Genomic DNA, 17551 nt, shown 5'->3' on the forward strand with positions numbered 1-17551 from the left:
TACAAACAAAATCAATGCTCTATGTGAAATTCCAGTCGGATCCTCCGAGTCAGTTTATCCTTTGCATCTTCCCAATGGCCAAGCCAGAATTCCGGGCTCACATATCGGTGGTCGTCGCCGTCCCATTCCCGCGTCATGAGAGACAGCAAAAGAGCCATGCCGTCCATTCCCTTGAGGCGCCTCATGTCAAAATCCTTGATTCGTAAGGGAGGCTTCTGATATATGTACTGAAGTGCCAGTGCAGCAGACGCCGCCAGGATGGGTGTGGCGATGGACGTGCCGGTACGGCAACGGTAGGGTTCTACCTCTTTACTACCGTGCCGCGTCCAAGGTGCCGTGACGTTCTCCCCGAGGGTTCCTATACCAAAACCCACCTTGGGGTTAAACTCTTTCCATGTCCCCCAATACGACGTGGCATACACTGCAAACACGTCCCGAGACCGCGCTGGGTAGGTGACGGGGATGGGGTCATTGCGCCCATTGTTCGATGCCGCTGCGAAAACAAGGACGTCCTGCTTCTTGGCCTTATCAATGGCAGTCGCCACGGACTCTGGAACGGTCTTGAAGCCTAGAGACAAGCTGATGATCTGGACACCCCATTTGCGTTTATCGATGGCGTGTTCGATGGCCTAGCAGTGTCAGTTTTGATCGAACAACCAAAGCTTGCATGGAATATACCTCGGCCACCACATCGGCGTCACTAATTTCGCCATCGTCGTCAATTACACGAGCCACATACAAAAGTGCGTTGGGTGCAACACGCTGAATCAACGCTGCGGCATGAGTGCCGTGTCCGTGGACATCTTCGTCCCCCTTTTTACCGGGAAGGAAGCTCAGGTACTCGACAATACTGTCTCGCCGAACTCCTGCATCCCCAGTGCGATGATGTTCGCCAAAGTACGGATGCCCCAAATCAATTCCCGTGTCTAGTATGGCGATTCGTGTCTTGTCGCGTTCTTTGGCTCTGGGCAGCCATGACAGGACTTTTTCCTCCACGTCCTTCAGCCACCTCTCAGAGTTCCGGTCCCTAGTGCCACAGTCAGCATTTTGCTTGTGGGCAATGAGTGGGTACTATCTCCTTACCCAGTATTCCCATCTTCGATATGACATATGTGCCCTTTTTCCGGTGGCGCTGCAGGGCGGGGACAGGAATTGGCACGAGAACGTCCATTCTCGCTCCGAGGTCTTGTTTTAACTGTGTTTGACTGATCCTTGGGTCCATTTAGGCTTCGCACGCGTCTAATTCTGTCCTGACCTGGAAGATCCAGTCGTTGGCTATCTGCGTTGAAGTGTCAGTGGCCTGAGTTAAGCTTGATCAACCAAAGACCTCACTCTTTGTCGGCTCCTGGGTCACGGTCTGCCGGAGTCTTGCCGGGGCTTCCCGGGATGAATTTCCTTGTACCTCGTCGGGTGCTTTCGTTCCTAAACACCTTATGAGCAAGCTTCACTGCACTCTATCGTTGTTTTTTTTTTCTCTCACCGTTTTGTGTTGGCGCCTGTTCCAAATGTGTCACAGGTGTCGGGCTTTGGTTCAAATGCTGGGGTTTTCGACCAGAGGCTTGCGGAATCTGCACGCGAGGGCTTTTCGTCTTCATGGGCTTTTTCGCGTTTTCCTTCTTAGCTTGCTGCGAACCTTGGACTTGGTCGACATGATGCTGTGTGTTCTGGCTAGGGGCTCGTTGGTTTTTTTCACCTTGAGGTTTTCTCTGTTCTCGAGGTTGTGTATTTTGAGCCAACTGTTCCCCTTGGACCTGGACTGCTGGTGGGAATGCCTGAATTGCTGACCGCTGCATGCTCTGACTTGAACTGGGCCGGGCCTGTGTCAATTTCTGACGATTCAGGATATTTTCGATCGATCTGATGGCCGATTGCATCAACTGGATGTTTTGAGCGCCCACATTCTTCTCAATCGACCCCGGCAGCGTACTTTCGAGAAGCGCAAGAGCCTCCTGGTAGTTCCCTTGTGCCTTGACCTCCATCGCCAGGTAATATCGAGTCTGCCAAGTCCATTCGCTCTCCTCACCATAGATCGGAGACGACGCCAGAACGTTGAGGTTCTGCCGGAGCAGCGGAATGGCTAACTGATGAGCGCCGAGGGCTCTGTGGTCTTTGGCCAGCTCTTCTCGCACGACCAGAACCCGCTCGTCGTCTGGCCGGAAGATCCTCTGTCGTATCCGAAGAACCTCAAAGTTCAGCATTCGAGACTCCTCATAGCGATGGAGCCTCTGCAGACATTTGGCGGCCCGTGCCTTCAGTTCCAAGATATCTTCGTGCTCCGTCTCTGTTGGCCACTCTGCGAGAAATGCCCATCTGGCTGCCTCATATTGCTCGAAAGCAGTCTGGTAGTTGTGGCTGGCGTAAAACTCGTTGGCGGCGAGATAGTGAACGGTGTAATCGCCCTGCCCCGCCATAAGTTAGGTGGTTGGGCACAGACCCGATGCGATGACTTTCTCGTTAAGTCCTGTCTGCTTTTATACCGAATAATAAGACAGCAGATCTCGTGTCTGGTTTCATGGGACTTCGTTAGGATTTGGAAGAGCAACGAAGCCGAGAGACCTTCCCTCCGCGCGGGGCTCTTCAGCCTGGGCATTTCTACCCCAGTCGGGGCTTGGGGGCTCCAACATGCAGATCGGGGGATATGTCCTTGGTTAGTTAGCAAGGTAACTACATCACTAGAAATATGGGAACATGGTTGAGCTGCATGTCCTCTCTGTTGCTCAAAAGAAACAGTACTAAAGATGGTAGATATGCTCTGTACTATCTACTATTGATCAACACAGACGTATTCACACAGCCCATCATCCTCATCATCCACGGCTGTGCGTGCATCCTGCCGAAGATCCTCTTGCCCCAGGTCTTCTTCGGCCACTCCCTGGACCTCAAAATCATCCAGCATGGAATGATTCACATCCTTTGTCTCCGGTGTTCTATCATCATCCAATCCATACGCAGCTCCCTTGGTGTAGTCCCGAATCTCGCGCACGCCGTGTTTCTGGCTGTAGTAGATCTCCCTTAGCCGGTAGGCAAACACAAAGTCCGTCGAGTCTTCAAACGCCGCTGCTTCACCATGAATATGCGCGTGCTCCAGAATTGGTCCAACCTGCACTGGAACCCCAAGAGTTGTAAGATCGGCCCCGACCTTGAACGTTCCGCCGTTGCCGTTAGAGGACAGAGCCCTCATGCGGGCCCCAACAGCCGTCTTGACCCCTGTGATCATGTATAGGTTCTTCGCATACTTTTGCCGCGACAGCGTCTGGGAGATATCAGGCTGTCGAAGACTCTGCTCGATGAAGTCCAAAGTCGGGACAAAATATTGTGTCTCGAGCCGTGCAACATACATATAGGAGCTCTCGGATCTGTCGTGGTCGAACCCTGCCTCGCCGCCCAGAGGAGAAAGACTCAGGAACTGCGTCCACAGCCCAAACTTGCCGCTCGACTCTTTGCTGATCAGAGTCTCAAATCCGGTCTTTTCGGACCGGAGCAGGTTTGGAGGATTCAGGCAGGACGCGTTGATGCCACTCTCGGGGTTAAACGGGTCAGTGAGGATCCGCCCCACGGCCACAGGGCCTTGAGGCGGACAGTCGAAATTCGGCATGAGAATGTAGGACTTCTTCATTTTATGAAGTGATCAGGACTCGGCGAGAGGAACTTGTCCGAACTCGGGGATTATCGACTCTGCTTCCCCCCTCATCTTCGTGTCTGATGCGGCTTTTAGTCTTCGAGAATACAGCGTTGGAGCCCACGAGGCCTTCTGGGTTGGCTTAGGCAGAATTTTAATTGTGTTGATTTTCGACCAATGCCTGCATTCAAAATGCAGTCGTTGAAGCTAGTGGCGCTCAGAGCGCGACAGCGAAGAAAACGCACCAATCTGTTCTGCGCGATGTGGATCCGAGGCCCCATTTGGGGCATCAACTCGCAGAGTAAGCTGCATACTCCAGCCTTCACTTGCAGAAATCGCGCTGTCAGGTCACGCTCTTGCTATGGATGAGCCGAGCACATCCCGCGTATGCAGCAGACGAACCTATTCCTGCGGGATCATCAGGGAAAATGACCCGACTGCCCCTCGGGGCCCTCGAAATGATTTATTTTGGCCGCGGGTGTGCCCCGCTTGCCTTCAAGGCAAGCTAGCGGGGATCCTTCGAGTCACAGAGAAGTGAGAGAGAGAAAAAACAAAGGAAGACCCGTGAGGATGCCCACCGGTGTTGTGTCGGGGTAGGTGGGCTATGGCGCCTGCACTGCACATGCTCACCCAGACCATCACCCAGGACTCGACCACCTTCACCACCACATTTCCTCTGGGGAGTATCGATCCGGAGCCAACCGCTCACTTGGTGACGTTCACTCTCACGAGCCCTTCGACCACAGTTGTGAAAGTGGACATCGCAGCGACACCAACTGGAACTGAACAGACCAAGAACAGCGATGGAGGGCTGTCCAATGAAGCAAAGGGCGCCATTGCAGGATCCATTACAGGCACAGCAATCTTGATCTTGCTTCTCTATTGTTGCTGCCGGCGCACCCCAGTCTCCCCACCATCTTCTCCGCGAGTCCGCCCTGTCTTGCCTACTAGACACCCTCCCAGGCTGCCAGAGGAGCCGACATCAGGACCGACGAATCCTCCTTCAGAAAAAGACCCAGTTGAGCCCGCTGCACCTTCTGCTCCGGTTGCTCCGCCTACAGACACGGTCCAACGGCCACGTCCATCAACCACTCGGCCGCAGCGAGATCCCCAGCGGCACACCATCGAAATGCCATCCATGTATCAGCGTGTCGTTGGAATCAATTCCAACACCCAAATTGGCGTCCACGGAGGCAAAAAGAGGCCCCCGAAACCATTCATGACTCGACCCCTGGCACGGACGAGGACTTGGTGGCTGCCGGACCCGATCACGCGAAGTCCAAAAAAGAGTCGGCCCGCTGAAGAATCAGCGCTGTGAACCGAATCGGCAAATCCATGTCAATGTGTAAAACAATGAGAATATCGCATCCATCTGGACCGTGCCCTAACCCTGGGCCCTATATGGTCCGAATGAGGAATGTCTGATGCCTTGGTCTTGTCAACTACCCAGACATGCAGAGGTTGCTGCAGGAACTGGTGGATTGCGGCATTGCCGAAGAAAAGCAGGTCACCGCAAATCTTAGAGTATCTGACTTTCATGAGTTAGTTCATCAAGGAGACTCCTGTCACCACACCCTGAATGTGCGCGCAGAGAAACGGGTGAAATGGCCTCCCAAGACAGAGAAAACGCGGTAGGGCAGATCTTGGCAGAGGATTAGTTAGACCTGTAAATAGATGTCTATATAATCATCCCTTTGCAAGTCATGGGCAAGTCCAACGGAACAGACTCACTGAGTCCCTTTGCGTCTTTTCGTCGGTTTCTGCCTGGCGTGAGTCTCCACATTTCCATGCCAAATCCCCGAGGCTCGGACTTAACTACCCGTTGAACGATCATTTCCTTCTCTTCTTTCTTTTTTGTGTTTCTTCCACATTCAAACCAACAAGTCATGGCACCAACCGAGTCGCGGCGTCTCGTGGCCCACGTCCTCAATGAGCTGGGGCTAGTCACCATGTGGCGGTCATCCCTGGACGTCAAGCTACTCTGCGCACAGCGATTCGTGCGGCTATTCGCCTATGGCGGCTCAACGCTGATTCTGGCGTCGTATCTGTCTGCCATGGGGATCTCCGACGATCGCATCGGTCTGTTCATGACTCTGACACTGGTCGGAGATGTGGTGATCAGCTTTTTCCTCACGCTCTTTGCCGACGCAATGGGACGCAAAGCGGTGTTGTCGCTTGGGTCGATTCTGATGGCAGGTAGCGGAGTCGCCTTCGCCCTGTTTGGGAATTACTGGGTCCTTTTGGCTGCGGCGGTTTTTGGAGTAATTAGTCCCAGGTATGTTGACTCCGTTTGGATTGAATTCAAGAGCGGGCAGCTCATACTCTGATAGTGGGAACGAGATCGGACCCTTCCGCGCGGTGGAAGAATCCACTTTGGCTCATCTCACGCCGCATGAGCTGCTCAGCGATGTGTTTGCTTGGTACTCGCTCATTGGGACTGCCGGCTCGGCCTTGGGACTGCTGATATGTGGATGGATCATCAACTCGTTGCAGTCCCTCAAGGGGTGGCCTTTCGTCCCTGCTTGCCGGATCATCTTTTTCGTCTATGCCGGTGTCGGTGTAGTCAAACTCGCCCTGACTCTAGGTCTGAGCTATAAAGTCGAGGCCATCGAGAAAGAAGACACGCAGGACCAGCAGAATGCTGAAACCCGACCACTCCTGGGTGAACCAAATCAGACGGAGCAGGAAACCAGCCCCTCCCAGAAAAAGAAATCTTTGTTTCCCTCGATTGAAAAAGACCTGTGGTCGCTGGTTGTGCGGCTCTTCATTTTATTTGGAGTGGATTCGTTCGCATCTGGATTGGCATCATTGTAGGTGGAATCCAAGAGGACGGCATTGATTAGCGTGACTGACATTCACTACCAGGTCTTGGATGACTTACTTCTTCAAGCGCAAGTTTGCCTTGCCTGAGGGTCAGCTGGGTACCATCTTCTTCATTTCCAGCATCATCGCGGCGGCCTCCATGCTAGTCGCATCATCCATTGCCAAACGCATTGGCAACGTCAAGGTGAGATCCATCTTGAATGAATAATTTTTCTATCACTCACCCTTCTCTCACTTATTTAGACCATGGTTTTCACTCATCTTCCGTCGGCTGTCTGTCTATCTCTCATTTCCGTCCCGTCGAGTCTGCCGCTTGCCCTGACTTTCCTCATCCTACGAGCCTGTTCCCAGAATATGGACGTGGCCCCTCGGTCTGCATTTCTTGCGGCAGCTCTGCCGGCAGACAGCCGCACCGCAATTATGGGTGCGGTTAATGTGGTCAAGACCACTACCCAGAGTCTGGGGCCGCTGCTCACGGGTGTGCTGGCACGCAACAATCTCTTTGGTGTCTCCTTCATCATTGCCGGTTGTTTGAAGGTCGTCTATGACTTGGGCATGCTGTTTAGCTTTGCCGGCAAGGAGACTGCACGGAAGCAACCCGCGCAAGCAGACGAAGAGACTCACTAGGGGACTTTGTCATATTGCCAATAGTTTGAGTGCTGACAGCCGATTATTCTCTAAACTGCATTGTGGCAGATATAAACTGTCCCTTAGGGAGTCTGGTGCCTATTCATTCCGTGTTTCGCGAGATACCACGAGGTTTGTTGGGCTAGGTGAAAGATCACATTAAAATATTCGGCGTAAGAAGATTGCACTTTAATCAAAAACTATCCGCTCAGGAGTCAGGCCCGACTATTCAGACGGTTTTTGGTGAATCAGCCGAATTGGCTACATTTTGGGCTGTCATCAAGATGTTTCGAGTCTATACATAATTGGCATATCCACATCACAGTTCCTGGTATTCTCCAAGTTCCTTCATAGCACCATCATAAATTTCGGGTTGCGGTCATCATTATATCCGGCAAATTGATCATACTTCCCGTTTCTCTTATCCCGGTTGACCTTGGCACAGTAGAGCACATTAAACAAGATCCTACATCATCCAACAGTTAGTATCGGCCATGCTACTTAAGAAGATAGCAATAAGGACTTGACTCACATAAACCACGCAAACACCAACAGACCAAGAATGATGGTATGCCCCCGATGAAACTGCGGGCCGTCCCGAGAGGGATAGTTGAATGCTGTTCAATTAAAGAATGTCAGAATGCTCATTTGGAAAAGATATTCCACAGGAAAATATAGCACGTACTCGCCACAAAGCCTCCACAATTCGCAATCGTCAACTGCAGTGCCGACGTTGTAGCTCGTTTGTAGTGCCCGGCGGAATTGTTCGACAGCCACACCAGAATGCACGGGACGCTGGCGTACATGCCTGTTGCCATCAGGAAGGTCATGCCATACTGGACGCGAGGGGAATCGATGTTGGCGATGGCGGCATAGCCGACGATGGCAATAGGCAGCGTAATGAGCATGACCACACCTCGAAGGTGGAGGCGATCAGAGATGACGGCCACAAACACTGCATGTTTCAGTACTCCCTGCCTCGAAATGGGATATGAGAATGCCTACCGGTGAGAACAGCTGCAACCGCATACGGTATCACAGACCATAGCTGGACCTCGTTGGCGTCTTTGGCGAATCCGAGATTTTGAATAATGGTTGGTAACTGTTAGAAGATACTTTGTAAGCTCAGAACCTCTGGACGCAGAGGTATAATCATACAAACAACCCGAAAGAATATAAGCCAGAAAGAATGGCAAAGTATGCCGTGGCAGAAAGCCACACCTGCACACTTAAAACACCTCGACGGACTTCTGACCATCTGAATGAGCCTTGCTCGGCCATCGCCGTGCTATTTGAGTTAGAGTTAGCAGACCCCCCAATACCGTCGGGGTCTCGGGGTCATACCCTTCTGTCGTCTTGGGGTTATCCAGTCTCAACCTCTCTTGGCCGAATTCCTGTTCTTCTGCGGTCAAGAAGGGTGCGGTACCAACCGTATTAGGGAGAACGAAATAACTCAGGACACCGCAGACAAAGGTCTGTTTCGACATTAGAAACCCCCTGGTAAACTTAGGATATCACAACTTGCCAGTAGTCCTTCGATGATCAAGATCCAGCGCCACCCTTCAATCCCACCGCGAGGGCCTATTTCCGCCAGTCCACGAGCGAGGAGGCCTGACTCTATTAGGCAAGAATGGATAGTCGTGGGTAGAATCAAAGACATACCACCAAAGGCACCCGACAACGACGCAGCCGTGTAGAAGAGACCAATCCGTAAGGCCAGATCCCCTCGTCGATAAAAAGTAGATAAGTATAACACCTGGTTGCATAAATCAGGTTTGAACTTCTGAGCTTTGGGCCAAAGCTAAAACATACCATTCCTGGGAGAAGACCGCCCTCTGCAAACCCAAGAAGAGCACGCACAGCCACGAACCCGGCAAAGTTCTGCACAAACCCGAGGCACATGGTGATAATACCCCAGACGGTGGTCAGAAAAGGAAGCCAGAGTTTCGGTGATGCTTTCTTGAGCACAAGATTGCTGGGTATCTCACTAAAGGAAGAGAAATATGAGTCAATTGGTATGTTTTTTGTGCGAATTGGGTGGAAGGATCGACTTGGAGCGCACCTGCAGATATAGGTGAGGTAGAACACCGTGAGACCAATGTCATATTGATGGTCGGTGATGTTGATGTCCTTCTCCAGCCCGATAATTTTGGCATTGCCCACGTTGGTCCGATCCAGAAATGAGCAGAGAAACAATAGGGCCAACATGGGCAAGATGCGCGTGTCCAGTTTCCACAAGATACGCCGCGTCAGCTTTTGTTGGTGCGCCTGGTCTCCGAAGCGATGCAGCGGTTGATGCTTGGCCTCCTCAAGCTCTTCCACTGTCATTTTGGGCGGGTCCATGGTTGCAGGGCTGAGCTTGGCACTGCAAGGAGACATAGTGTGTCTGGGCAAGAAAAAGAAAAATCTGGGGAGTTTGGGACAATTAAGAACGACACGAGCCGCGATACTTCGGCTGCCATTTTTAGGCCCGAGCCGTCCCCTCGATGCGCCACTGGAGCTTCTCTGGTGTTTCTCCCCGCATTTTGCCCCGGATTCTTCGTGATGGTGGCCTGTATTGAATGCCGGTAAGGTGGCTGTTTTGTTACAAGGTACTTGGTTATTTGAGCTGATACTTATAAAAAGCCATTTGGAATGAATGATAGAAATGATAGAAAGACAAGATGAAGAGACCAAGAGACACACGCAAAGGGACTCATCCCCTTTCTACACCGCTGGTTCTGTTAGCAATCTGCTCCAAAGCCGATCTACCTCCAGTTGTATATAGATGTATGAAGGTACCGACCTCGGGAGGGTCACGGTACTTTTGCGTAATCGCGTGGTACCCGTCGGCGTCCACTTCTGGCCTCCGGCGCTCGGTCATCTTCGGGTCGCAATTTCTCCAGGACTCAAGACTTGTTAATGGCGCGACATCCACCCTCCTCTTCTCCCTCCGATCAAACCATGTCTAAACTCTCCAGTGGCCTCAAGGCCCTAATCAATGTGCCCGCCGCGCGCCCATCTACCATCCCCGCGCCGGTCAACATTACCTCGGTCTACCAGAAAATCCAGCACGGAGCCCAGTCACAACGGGTCACGCAGCCGTCCTGGCTGGCTCTGTCGGTAAGAATGGCATGAATCCAAATATGAAAAATCCAGTGGTAACGTTTGCAGACGGCAGCTACCATGACCATGAACTCGCCCGACTCGCTGGCCGCCCTCTACCAGCTAGCTACCGCCTCCCCCGCCGCCAACCACGTCGAGACGGCCGAGTTCATACGCGAAGTCGGGTTGAAATGCATCAGCTTCAATGGCATCCCACGCACCATCAACTGTCTCAATGCCTTCAAAGCCAGTCTCCCGGAGTCTGTCGGCGCCCAGCTGTCGCGCACGCCCACCCGCGCCCCGACCCCGGACAATATCGCGGCCATCGGTACCCGGGGCCGCGCTCTCTGGGACTCAATCTACCGCCCCTTTGAGACAAAACTGTACAACAAGCTCGCCGAATCGCATCCCGATCTCCCTGTACACATCCTGAACAGCCACTACGGCGCCCTGCTGTCGGATCCCGTTCGATCCACGGGCGCCTCGGCTGGCCGTGTGCTAACCTCCCTCGTTGCGGTGGCCTGTCTGCGCGCACAGTCTGGAGTTGGCCCCCAGGTGACCTCGCATGTCTTTGGGCTACGAAAGGCTCTGGAGGATGGGTCGTGGGTCGATGATGTCGAGGGTGAAGAGGCGGCGCGGTGGCTGGCAAGTGATGAGGGAAATACCTGGATCTTGAATAGTGTCGATGCCATCGTTGACGCGGTTAGCCATGGCTCCGGGTCCAATTTTGCGCCGACGCGCGCCAAGTTGTAAATATAGATCGGTAGAGACCACACCGCGTATACCAGACCTTACATATTCATGAATTGATGTTGCTCTATGCTCCAAGTTTCCCATATATACACGGTCATAACTCAATGAAACCCGACCTACCCCCAAGGCTCTGGTCTCTATTCCATGATCCCCAGGTTCTCTGCAATGCTGAACTTGGCATCCGTCTTGTTCTGCACCTCTTCGACCTCCACGCCCGGTGCAAGTTCCGTCAGCGTCAACTCGCCAGTGGATCGGTTAACCTGGAAGACACACTGCGCTTATTGTCAGGGTTTGCTCCAGTGTACATACGGGTCTAAACTTACCAGGTCCGTGATGATAGTGCTGACCACATTGGCCCCCGTCAAAGGCAGCCTGCATTTCTGTACAATCTTTGGCGAGCCATCCTTGGCCACATGGCTGGTGGCCACCACAATCTTGGTCTTATCGGGGTTCGAGATGAGATCCATCGCCCCGCCCATGCCCTTGAATACCTTGCCGGGGATCATGTAGTTTGCCAAGTCGCCGTTGGCGCTTACTTGCAGAGCCTAACGAAATATCAGTTAGAGAGCACTCAACAATTCTGAGCGAGGTATGCACAAACCCCGAGGATAGACACATCCACATGGCCACCGCGGATCATGCCGAATGACTCGGTGCTATCGAAAGTGGCAGCACCAGGGACTAAAGTCACGGTTTCTTTGCCGGCGTTGATGATATCTCTGGGCTTCGGGTTAGCGCAAGATATCCCCTTAACAAGATGTCAGATCAAACTTACGGGTCCACCTCATCCTCTGTTGGATACGCTCCCTATATGAAGGGTCAGTGAGATGAGTAGACACAAGAATCCAAATCAGCCTACCATTCCCAGAATTCCGTTCTCCGACTGCACCCAGACTTTGACGTCGTCGGGCAAAAATGAGGGCGCCAGCGTGGGAATGCCTACAGTAACCGTCAGTTATCATCCTTGGGTACTCCCCATGGCATCAGTTTCGAGACACGAACCAACGCCCAGGTTGACATAGTATCCTTGCTTCAGCTCCTTGGCCGCTCTGCGACCAATTCGCTCTCTTTGGATCTGTGATTCATCCTTGGTTGACTCAGTCGCACCACCCTCTGTCGACCGCAGCTTCTTGATCTCAATGTGCTTCTCGTCTGTGGCAGGGACAATTCGGTCCACGAAGATCCCCGGCAAGTCCACATCATTTGGATCAATCGAGCCGACCGGCACAATGTTCTCAGCCTCGACGATTGTCAGGGTCGCGGCCTTGGCCATAATCGGGCCAAATGCCTTGGTGGTGTATCTAAGGCACAGATGAGCATCTAATATGAAATGTCGGAAGAAAGAGAGGACATAGCAACATTGCAGAGTCTCCTTACCGGAACACACAGTTCCCTGCCTCGTCTGCCTTCCAGGCCCGGAGGATGGCTACGTCCCCGGTCAGGGCGGTTTCCATCAAATATGTCTTGCCGTTGAACTCGCGGGTCTCGCGTGGCTTGCCCGATTCCAAGACCTTGCCCGACTCGTCCATGCGAACGGGGATCTTCCCTTCCTGGATAAATGTGTCTTGTTTCGTGTCAGAGAAATAGCACAGGCCATTGAGATATCAAAGATATTTCATAGCACTTACGGACTCCCGTCGGCGTGAAAAAGGCCGGAATCCCCGCGCCTCCAGCGCGCAGGCGCTCCGCCAAAGTACCTTGCGGGCAGAGTTCGATAGCAATATTTCCCGATAGGTACTTCTTCTCCAGAGCCTTGTTGTTCCCAAGGTACGACAGGATCAATCGGCTAAGCTGGCCGTTCTGCGACAGTGTCGAAAGGCCGCCCTTGCCCGCGGCGCCGGCATTGTTGGACACCGCCGTCAGCGAGTGCAATTGATCCGCTCCTCGGCGGTGCATCGCATTAATGATGGTTTCTATTGGAAGTAGATGTTAGTGTGGATCTTCGTCGCCATTGATATGTAAATTTGGTATACCTGCAACCCCGCAGAGACCAAACCCAGAGCTGAGGATGGTCGACCCGCTCTTGATATCGGTGACTGCGGCGTCCGCATTTTGGAATAGTTTTGAACCGCCTCGCTGAATCTTAGGAGCCAGTGATTGTGACGGTGCGGCGGTCGAATATGTCGGGCCATTGCCGATCGGCTGTAGCAGGCGGGCGCTGGTGCAGCGCACTCCCAGATACAGTCTAGGGCGGCAGGCAGTGAGGGTCTTGCGCGACAGAGATGCGGTGGAAACTCGTAGAGCTGCCATTTTGCACAGATTTGAGGTCTTGAAGGATATCAGAAAGTGAAAAAGACGCGCATTTAATATAAAGCTGCCGGTTGACGGCATCGGCGGTCGGAGCTACTTCTGGATACCGATCAGCCGGAATCGGCAACGTTCAAACTTGGCTTTAGCCATGCTCGATGATTGTTTAATTGGATATTAGCAGTATTGGATTACTATGTAGCACAAGCAGTATTAAAATACTCCGAGTATCATAACATGCGCGGGCATGGCAGTATATCCTTCGAGGTCCACGGGTACGTTGAGATGAATCACCTCTTCAAACGTTGCTGAAACCGCTCCCAATTCCCTCTCATCCCCCCACTGCGACTGCCCGAGTTTAATCTCTTTGCCTGTTTTTTGTCCTGCGTATCTGAATTTGTTTCTGCATCCGAAGTCAATGCAGGGGACTGGTCATCGTCTCCTGTCGCTAGTTTGGACCCAGACTGCGATTGTTGTTCCGGAGTCAATGCCACCTCGGATCTCGCATCATTCGGCTTCTCTAGCCCCTGTTCCTTTTCGAGTGCTTGTCGCTCTTCCCACTGACGCCGTTGGCGCTCGATTCCGCGTCGCGCAGCGCCTTCGATGGTGCGTTCACCAATCATGCTAGTGCCCGGTGGGCCCGGGGCGATGGCACTATAGTCAAGACCCCAACCCATTTTTTGGGTTTTTTGTTCTTTTTCTTTTTCTTGAGCTTTGTTGTTCCGGGGGTGTCTCTTCGTGGATGAGAGGGCTTGGTACTGGATGGAAGAATCGGTAGGTGCACTTCTTTGCAGAACAGAAGGTATGATTGGGATTGAGTTCAAGTCTGAAGGTTTTTTTTTTTTTCTGAATAGATCTATCGCCTCGCCCGATATGAAATTTCGCGTCTTTATGTGCGGACAAGCAACTGATCGGAGGGACAATGACGTTGGCCAAGATACAGGGCTGAGTAACTGCGCCTCGGGGAGATCCACGGATCGTGGGCGGGCGGGTCCCCCGGATTCTGGGATCGGAGGAATGCTTCTTTGTGAGGTTGTTCATGCAAACCTAAAACAGACTAGAAATTCAAATCTGTATTGGAAAAATCAAGCCAGTCCCAGCTAAGCATGTCATCAAGAGGTACATCCGGAATAGATGTGCCAAAGGCAGTCCCTGCCCGATTGACCGCGTCGATAATCTGGTCATCAGACATGGCAGAGAACTGCAACGGCTCCGACCACAAATCTCCCGGTGGTAGTGGTGTCTGTTTCACCGCCAACGAAGGGTCATGGTCTCCTAGCGTTGTTGATGGAAGGATATGTTCGGACGGGTCCATTCGATGTAGGTTGGGTAGAGGTTGGGAGTTGGGAATAGCAGGCGCACGTCGAATCAACTCACGCAGAAACCTTCCGTAAAGCACCGAGGCGCCATTGCGGTGACTCGGTGTGGCTCCGATGCGTTCCAAGACACCAGCAGTTTCTTCGATCAAAGTCCGCACGCTTGGGGCCAAGCTGGACCTACTATCGCCAGGCGTAACGCTGAGGCCCAGTGCGGAACATGCGGCAAAGGAAATCATGATAACAGTGTTGTTAGGCATGGACTTGAGTCGTGCTTCGCCTTGGATGGCAGCCCGCAGTACGTTCAGCGCGGATGACAGGCTGGCGGCCCGAAAGAAGCGTTTGACTTCGAGGGGGCGGTAGGGTGGTTGATAACACCACCATAGGTGGACAGTTGAGTATGGGTAACGAGGATTTCCACATAAGGAGGAAGGCAGCGCACTGGTTATCAATTAGCATGTTGATTTCACTGAAACGATCCTTTTGTGTGATTGTAAGCGTACATTCGCCTTCGCCAATTGCCAATGCCCATGTCGCATACCATCGATGATAGAAGGTTTCAATGGCCTTTTTGATCCTATAACATCATAAGCAAAGTGGTCACTGAGTCTTTGTATCTTTGCGGCACATACGACTGGGCAGCTTCAGATCCAGTATCAATGATCCGATAACTATCACAACTTGATTTGACCTTGCGAAAAAGTTCGTCCTGCACATCCTCATTAAAACCACACTCATGTGTTTCAGTGCTCAAAGAATTGGTACTTACGAGATCTCTTCGAAGAATCGCCATTGAGTTCACAGGCCCATCGCGCAAATCTGCAATATCCGATTGATGCCAATGATCACAGTTTTCGATGAGTGCGGTTGCGGGAACCGTATAGCTTCGCCCACGAGCAAGACACACACTGTAACAGTAAACGTCAGAACGATTTCATATTATGCTTCAATATGACTTACCCTCTTTCCACGACAAATAAGGCGATCCATGCTCTTTCGCGTCTTCGCAACAGTCGACGACCCCACTCTGAACTGGGATCAACATCATCAAACCCGTCCATGTGCAACGCTCTTTTGGCATCGATACAGTCTGCTCTCGCCATTCTGTTTAAGAGGTCCTGATTAAAGCTCGCAGATGGCGAGACAATCTTGTTGAGTGACAGGTCCAAAGCAACCGTGAGTGCCATGGCGATGTAGGAGCACGTGTCATCATCTCCCAAGCTATCCCCTGGAGGCATCCATGGAACATTCACCATAAACGCCAATACAATCTCAACAGATCTATAGCGATGCATGATGACCCTCTCAGCAAGCCACTTGCAGTGTCTAGACAGTCGTTTGGACAAAGCGGCAGCAGACGGCAGGAAGAGAGCAGCACCAGCCATGATTGAAGTAAATAAAAAAGCCGACTGGGTGCGTACAAATGCTGGACTGTGTATTAAAGGGTCGAGACCCCATCGAGTATGTGCAAGGCTCTGATAGAAGCTAGAGAGGTACGCGTCAAAACTCTTTCTCTGTTCACAAATCCTGAACAGGGGACTTACAATGAGAACAAAGATTCTGACTCGTCAAAAGTGACGAGACCCAGATCAACCGGGTCCACGTCGGGCCCAACATCCAAGTTTGCCCTTGCTGGAACGAAGAACGACTTCGCACTCGGTGCCCCGAGCAGGCTACTTTCTTGAGGTAGCGTTGGTGGTGCAAGTGGTGGTGGCGGTGGCGATTTGGGTGCGTGGAACACTCCCGTGGGTGACAGCTGAAGGTCAGAGGCGCGTGCAAGCAGCTGCAAAGGGTTCTCTGCATCGTCCAAAGCCAGAGACTCCGCTGTATTGGCATCGCGGGGGGATAGCAAACTACGCGGGTGGTCGGCCCTGTCGGGGAGGCTGTCGGGCTCGTGCAGGAGCTGGCCCTGAACTTTACTCAGGAGGTCTTGGAGGTCAGTGATAGCTTTGTGGGCATCATCTGGACCTGTTGAATCGAGCTTGGGGCGCTTGATGGCCTCCTCGATCTGGTGGATTGCCTTCTCCAGGCCTTTTCGTTTACTAGGAGCAAGTCAACATGGGCACAAAGCAGAGTATTAGGCAATAATTACTTCTTGACCCCCTTTTGTCGGCCTAGGTGGTGACTAGGAACGATGCATTCTGACTGGGTCTGCTGGCATTTCTCACAACGAGCTTCACCGGCTGAACGGTTGCATCGGATCTTACTCCGACGGCAGCTTAAGCAAGCAGCCTGTTTTCCCTGGGACTGAGGGGTTGAGCTCGGTATTGTCTCCATGGGTATGCGACAATAATGTTATGCCCGAGGCCCTGGGGCTCTCGTCTTATCGCATGGCGGAGTTGCGGAGTCTGTCATGAACAATGGGACCCAACGCCATGCACCACTCGGTCAATCTGAGGACACATAGGATCATGTAGCATTATTTTGCGGCTGGAATCCAAGCACAGCCGGGCTAGCTCAATCGGTAGAGCGTGAGACTCTTAATCTCAAGGCTGCGGGTTCGACCCCCGCGTTCGGCTCTTTTTTTTTCTTTTTCTCCTTCTCAACCAATCTGCTTGCTTACTTCTTTTATTTATTTGTTTTCTTACTTATTTTTACTTCTATAGATCTTTTCGAATTGTCTTTTGGTTTATTGATATAGTTGGGTTGTTTGTTGTATATATATACTACTAGATCTTCCTTTAATATATATAGGTTCTAAACATATATATATATTCCTAACATCGAACAACATATCATTAGATTCAAATGACCACTTGCTAAGCTGTCTCGCGCCAATGAGTGATTCAGTAGACAGCAAGTCACTCTAGTTAATAAGGATCTCCGTTGCCATTACAAACATTCCTTGAATGATCTAGCCGGACTCAGTACAGTCCAGAATAAGTCACATGAAGAAAAGAAAAGAAATTACGATTATGTATCTCCTAGTCATGGCATAAATGTACGTGATACCCAACGCATAAATACTCCAAGCCCGCCTGGCCAACCTAGGAACCACCACCCATGCCGGAGAATCACTGTGCCCGACCAATCTCTTCGTCCCGAGGAGCCGAAAGAGCTCCGGATGCCTCGGCCGCGAATG

General features: G+C 52.0%; 9 protein-coding genes across 9 annotated transcripts; 3 read left to right on the plus strand and 6 right to left on the minus strand.

Moving 5' to 3' along the window:
- Window positions 1-11: 11 nt before the first annotated feature.
- Window positions 12-2411, minus strand: NUU61_003655 (Peptidase S8/S53 subtilisin/kexin/sedolisin; the record flags this gene model as incomplete). The annotated part of the gene is made up of 4 exons (XM_056654237.1): window positions 12-629; window positions 679-1011; window positions 1328-1422; window positions 1481-2411. 4 exons carry the CDS (start codon window positions 2409-2411, stop codon window positions 12-14), a joined length of 1977 nt encoding a protein of 658 aa, XP_056512264.1.
- Window positions 2412-2764: 353 nt separating this feature from the next.
- NUU61_003656 (uncharacterized protein) lies at window positions 2765-3595 on the minus strand (the record flags this gene model as incomplete). The annotated part of the gene is made up of 1 exon (XM_056654238.1): window positions 2765-3595. One exon carries the CDS (start codon window positions 3593-3595, stop codon window positions 2765-2767), a length of 831 nt encoding a protein of 276 aa, XP_056512265.1.
- Window positions 3596-4223: 628 nt separating this feature from the next.
- NUU61_003657 (uncharacterized protein) lies at window positions 4224-4937 on the plus strand (the record flags this gene model as incomplete). The annotated part of the gene is made up of 1 exon (XM_056654239.1): window positions 4224-4937. One exon carries the CDS (start codon window positions 4224-4226, stop codon window positions 4935-4937), a length of 714 nt encoding a protein of 237 aa, XP_056512266.1.
- A 568-nt stretch (window positions 4938-5505) lies between these two features.
- Window positions 5506-7069, plus strand: NUU61_003658 (putative MFS transporter; the record flags this gene model as incomplete). The annotated part of the gene is made up of 4 exons (XM_056654240.1): window positions 5506-5894; window positions 5950-6429; window positions 6485-6626; window positions 6686-7069. 4 exons carry the CDS (start codon window positions 5506-5508, stop codon window positions 7067-7069), a joined length of 1395 nt encoding a protein of 464 aa, XP_056512267.1.
- A 348-nt stretch (window positions 7070-7417) lies between these two features.
- Window positions 7418-9448, minus strand: NUU61_003659 (uncharacterized protein; the record flags this gene model as incomplete). The annotated part of the gene is made up of 10 exons (XM_056654241.1): window positions 7418-7535; window positions 7602-7686; window positions 7755-8024; window positions 8075-8171; window positions 8228-8357; window positions 8414-8544; window positions 8595-8680; window positions 8732-8825; window positions 8882-9056; window positions 9132-9448. 10 exons carry the CDS (start codon window positions 9446-9448, stop codon window positions 7418-7420), a joined length of 1503 nt encoding a protein of 500 aa, XP_056512268.1.
- Window positions 9449-10012: 564 nt separating this feature from the next.
- On the plus strand, window positions 10013-10906 carry NUU61_003660 (uncharacterized protein; the record flags this gene model as incomplete). The annotated part of the gene is made up of 2 exons (XM_056654242.1): window positions 10013-10171; window positions 10223-10906. The coding sequence occupies 2 exons, from the start codon at window positions 10013-10015 to the stop codon at window positions 10904-10906; spliced, it is 843 nt and encodes a 280-aa protein (XP_056512269.1).
- Window positions 10907-11043: 137 nt separating this feature from the next.
- NUU61_003661 (3-oxoacid CoA-transferase) lies at window positions 11044-13156 on the minus strand (the record flags this gene model as incomplete). The annotated part of the gene is made up of 9 exons (XM_056654243.1): window positions 11044-11178; window positions 11230-11451; window positions 11508-11625; window positions 11682-11713; window positions 11766-11845; window positions 11909-12207; window positions 12284-12470; window positions 12535-12819; window positions 12880-13156. 9 exons carry the CDS (start codon window positions 13154-13156, stop codon window positions 11044-11046), a joined length of 1635 nt encoding a protein of 544 aa, XP_056512270.1.
- A 287-nt stretch (window positions 13157-13443) lies between these two features.
- On the minus strand, window positions 13444-13830 carry NUU61_003662 (uncharacterized protein; the record flags this gene model as incomplete). The annotated part of the gene is made up of 1 exon (XM_056654244.1): window positions 13444-13830. One exon carries the CDS (start codon window positions 13828-13830, stop codon window positions 13444-13446), a length of 387 nt encoding a protein of 128 aa, XP_056512271.1.
- Window positions 13831-14210: 380 nt separating this feature from the next.
- Window positions 14211-16746, minus strand: NUU61_003663 (Zn(II)2Cys6 transcription factor; the record flags this gene model as incomplete). The annotated part of the gene is made up of 7 exons (XM_056654245.1): window positions 14211-14910; window positions 15011-15046; window positions 15102-15178; window positions 15239-15377; window positions 15430-15954; window positions 16014-16511; window positions 16562-16746. 7 exons carry the CDS (start codon window positions 16744-16746, stop codon window positions 14211-14213), a joined length of 2160 nt encoding a protein of 719 aa, XP_056512272.1.
- Window positions 16747-17551: the final 805 nt, after the last annotated feature.

The sequence above is a fragment of the Penicillium alfredii genome (assembly GCF_028826965.1).
Source record: "Penicillium alfredii strain IBT 34128 chromosome Unknown utg000005l_segment0_segment0, whole genome shotgun sequence".
NCBI lineage: Eukaryota > Fungi > Ascomycota > Eurotiomycetes > Eurotiales > Aspergillaceae > Penicillium > Penicillium alfredii.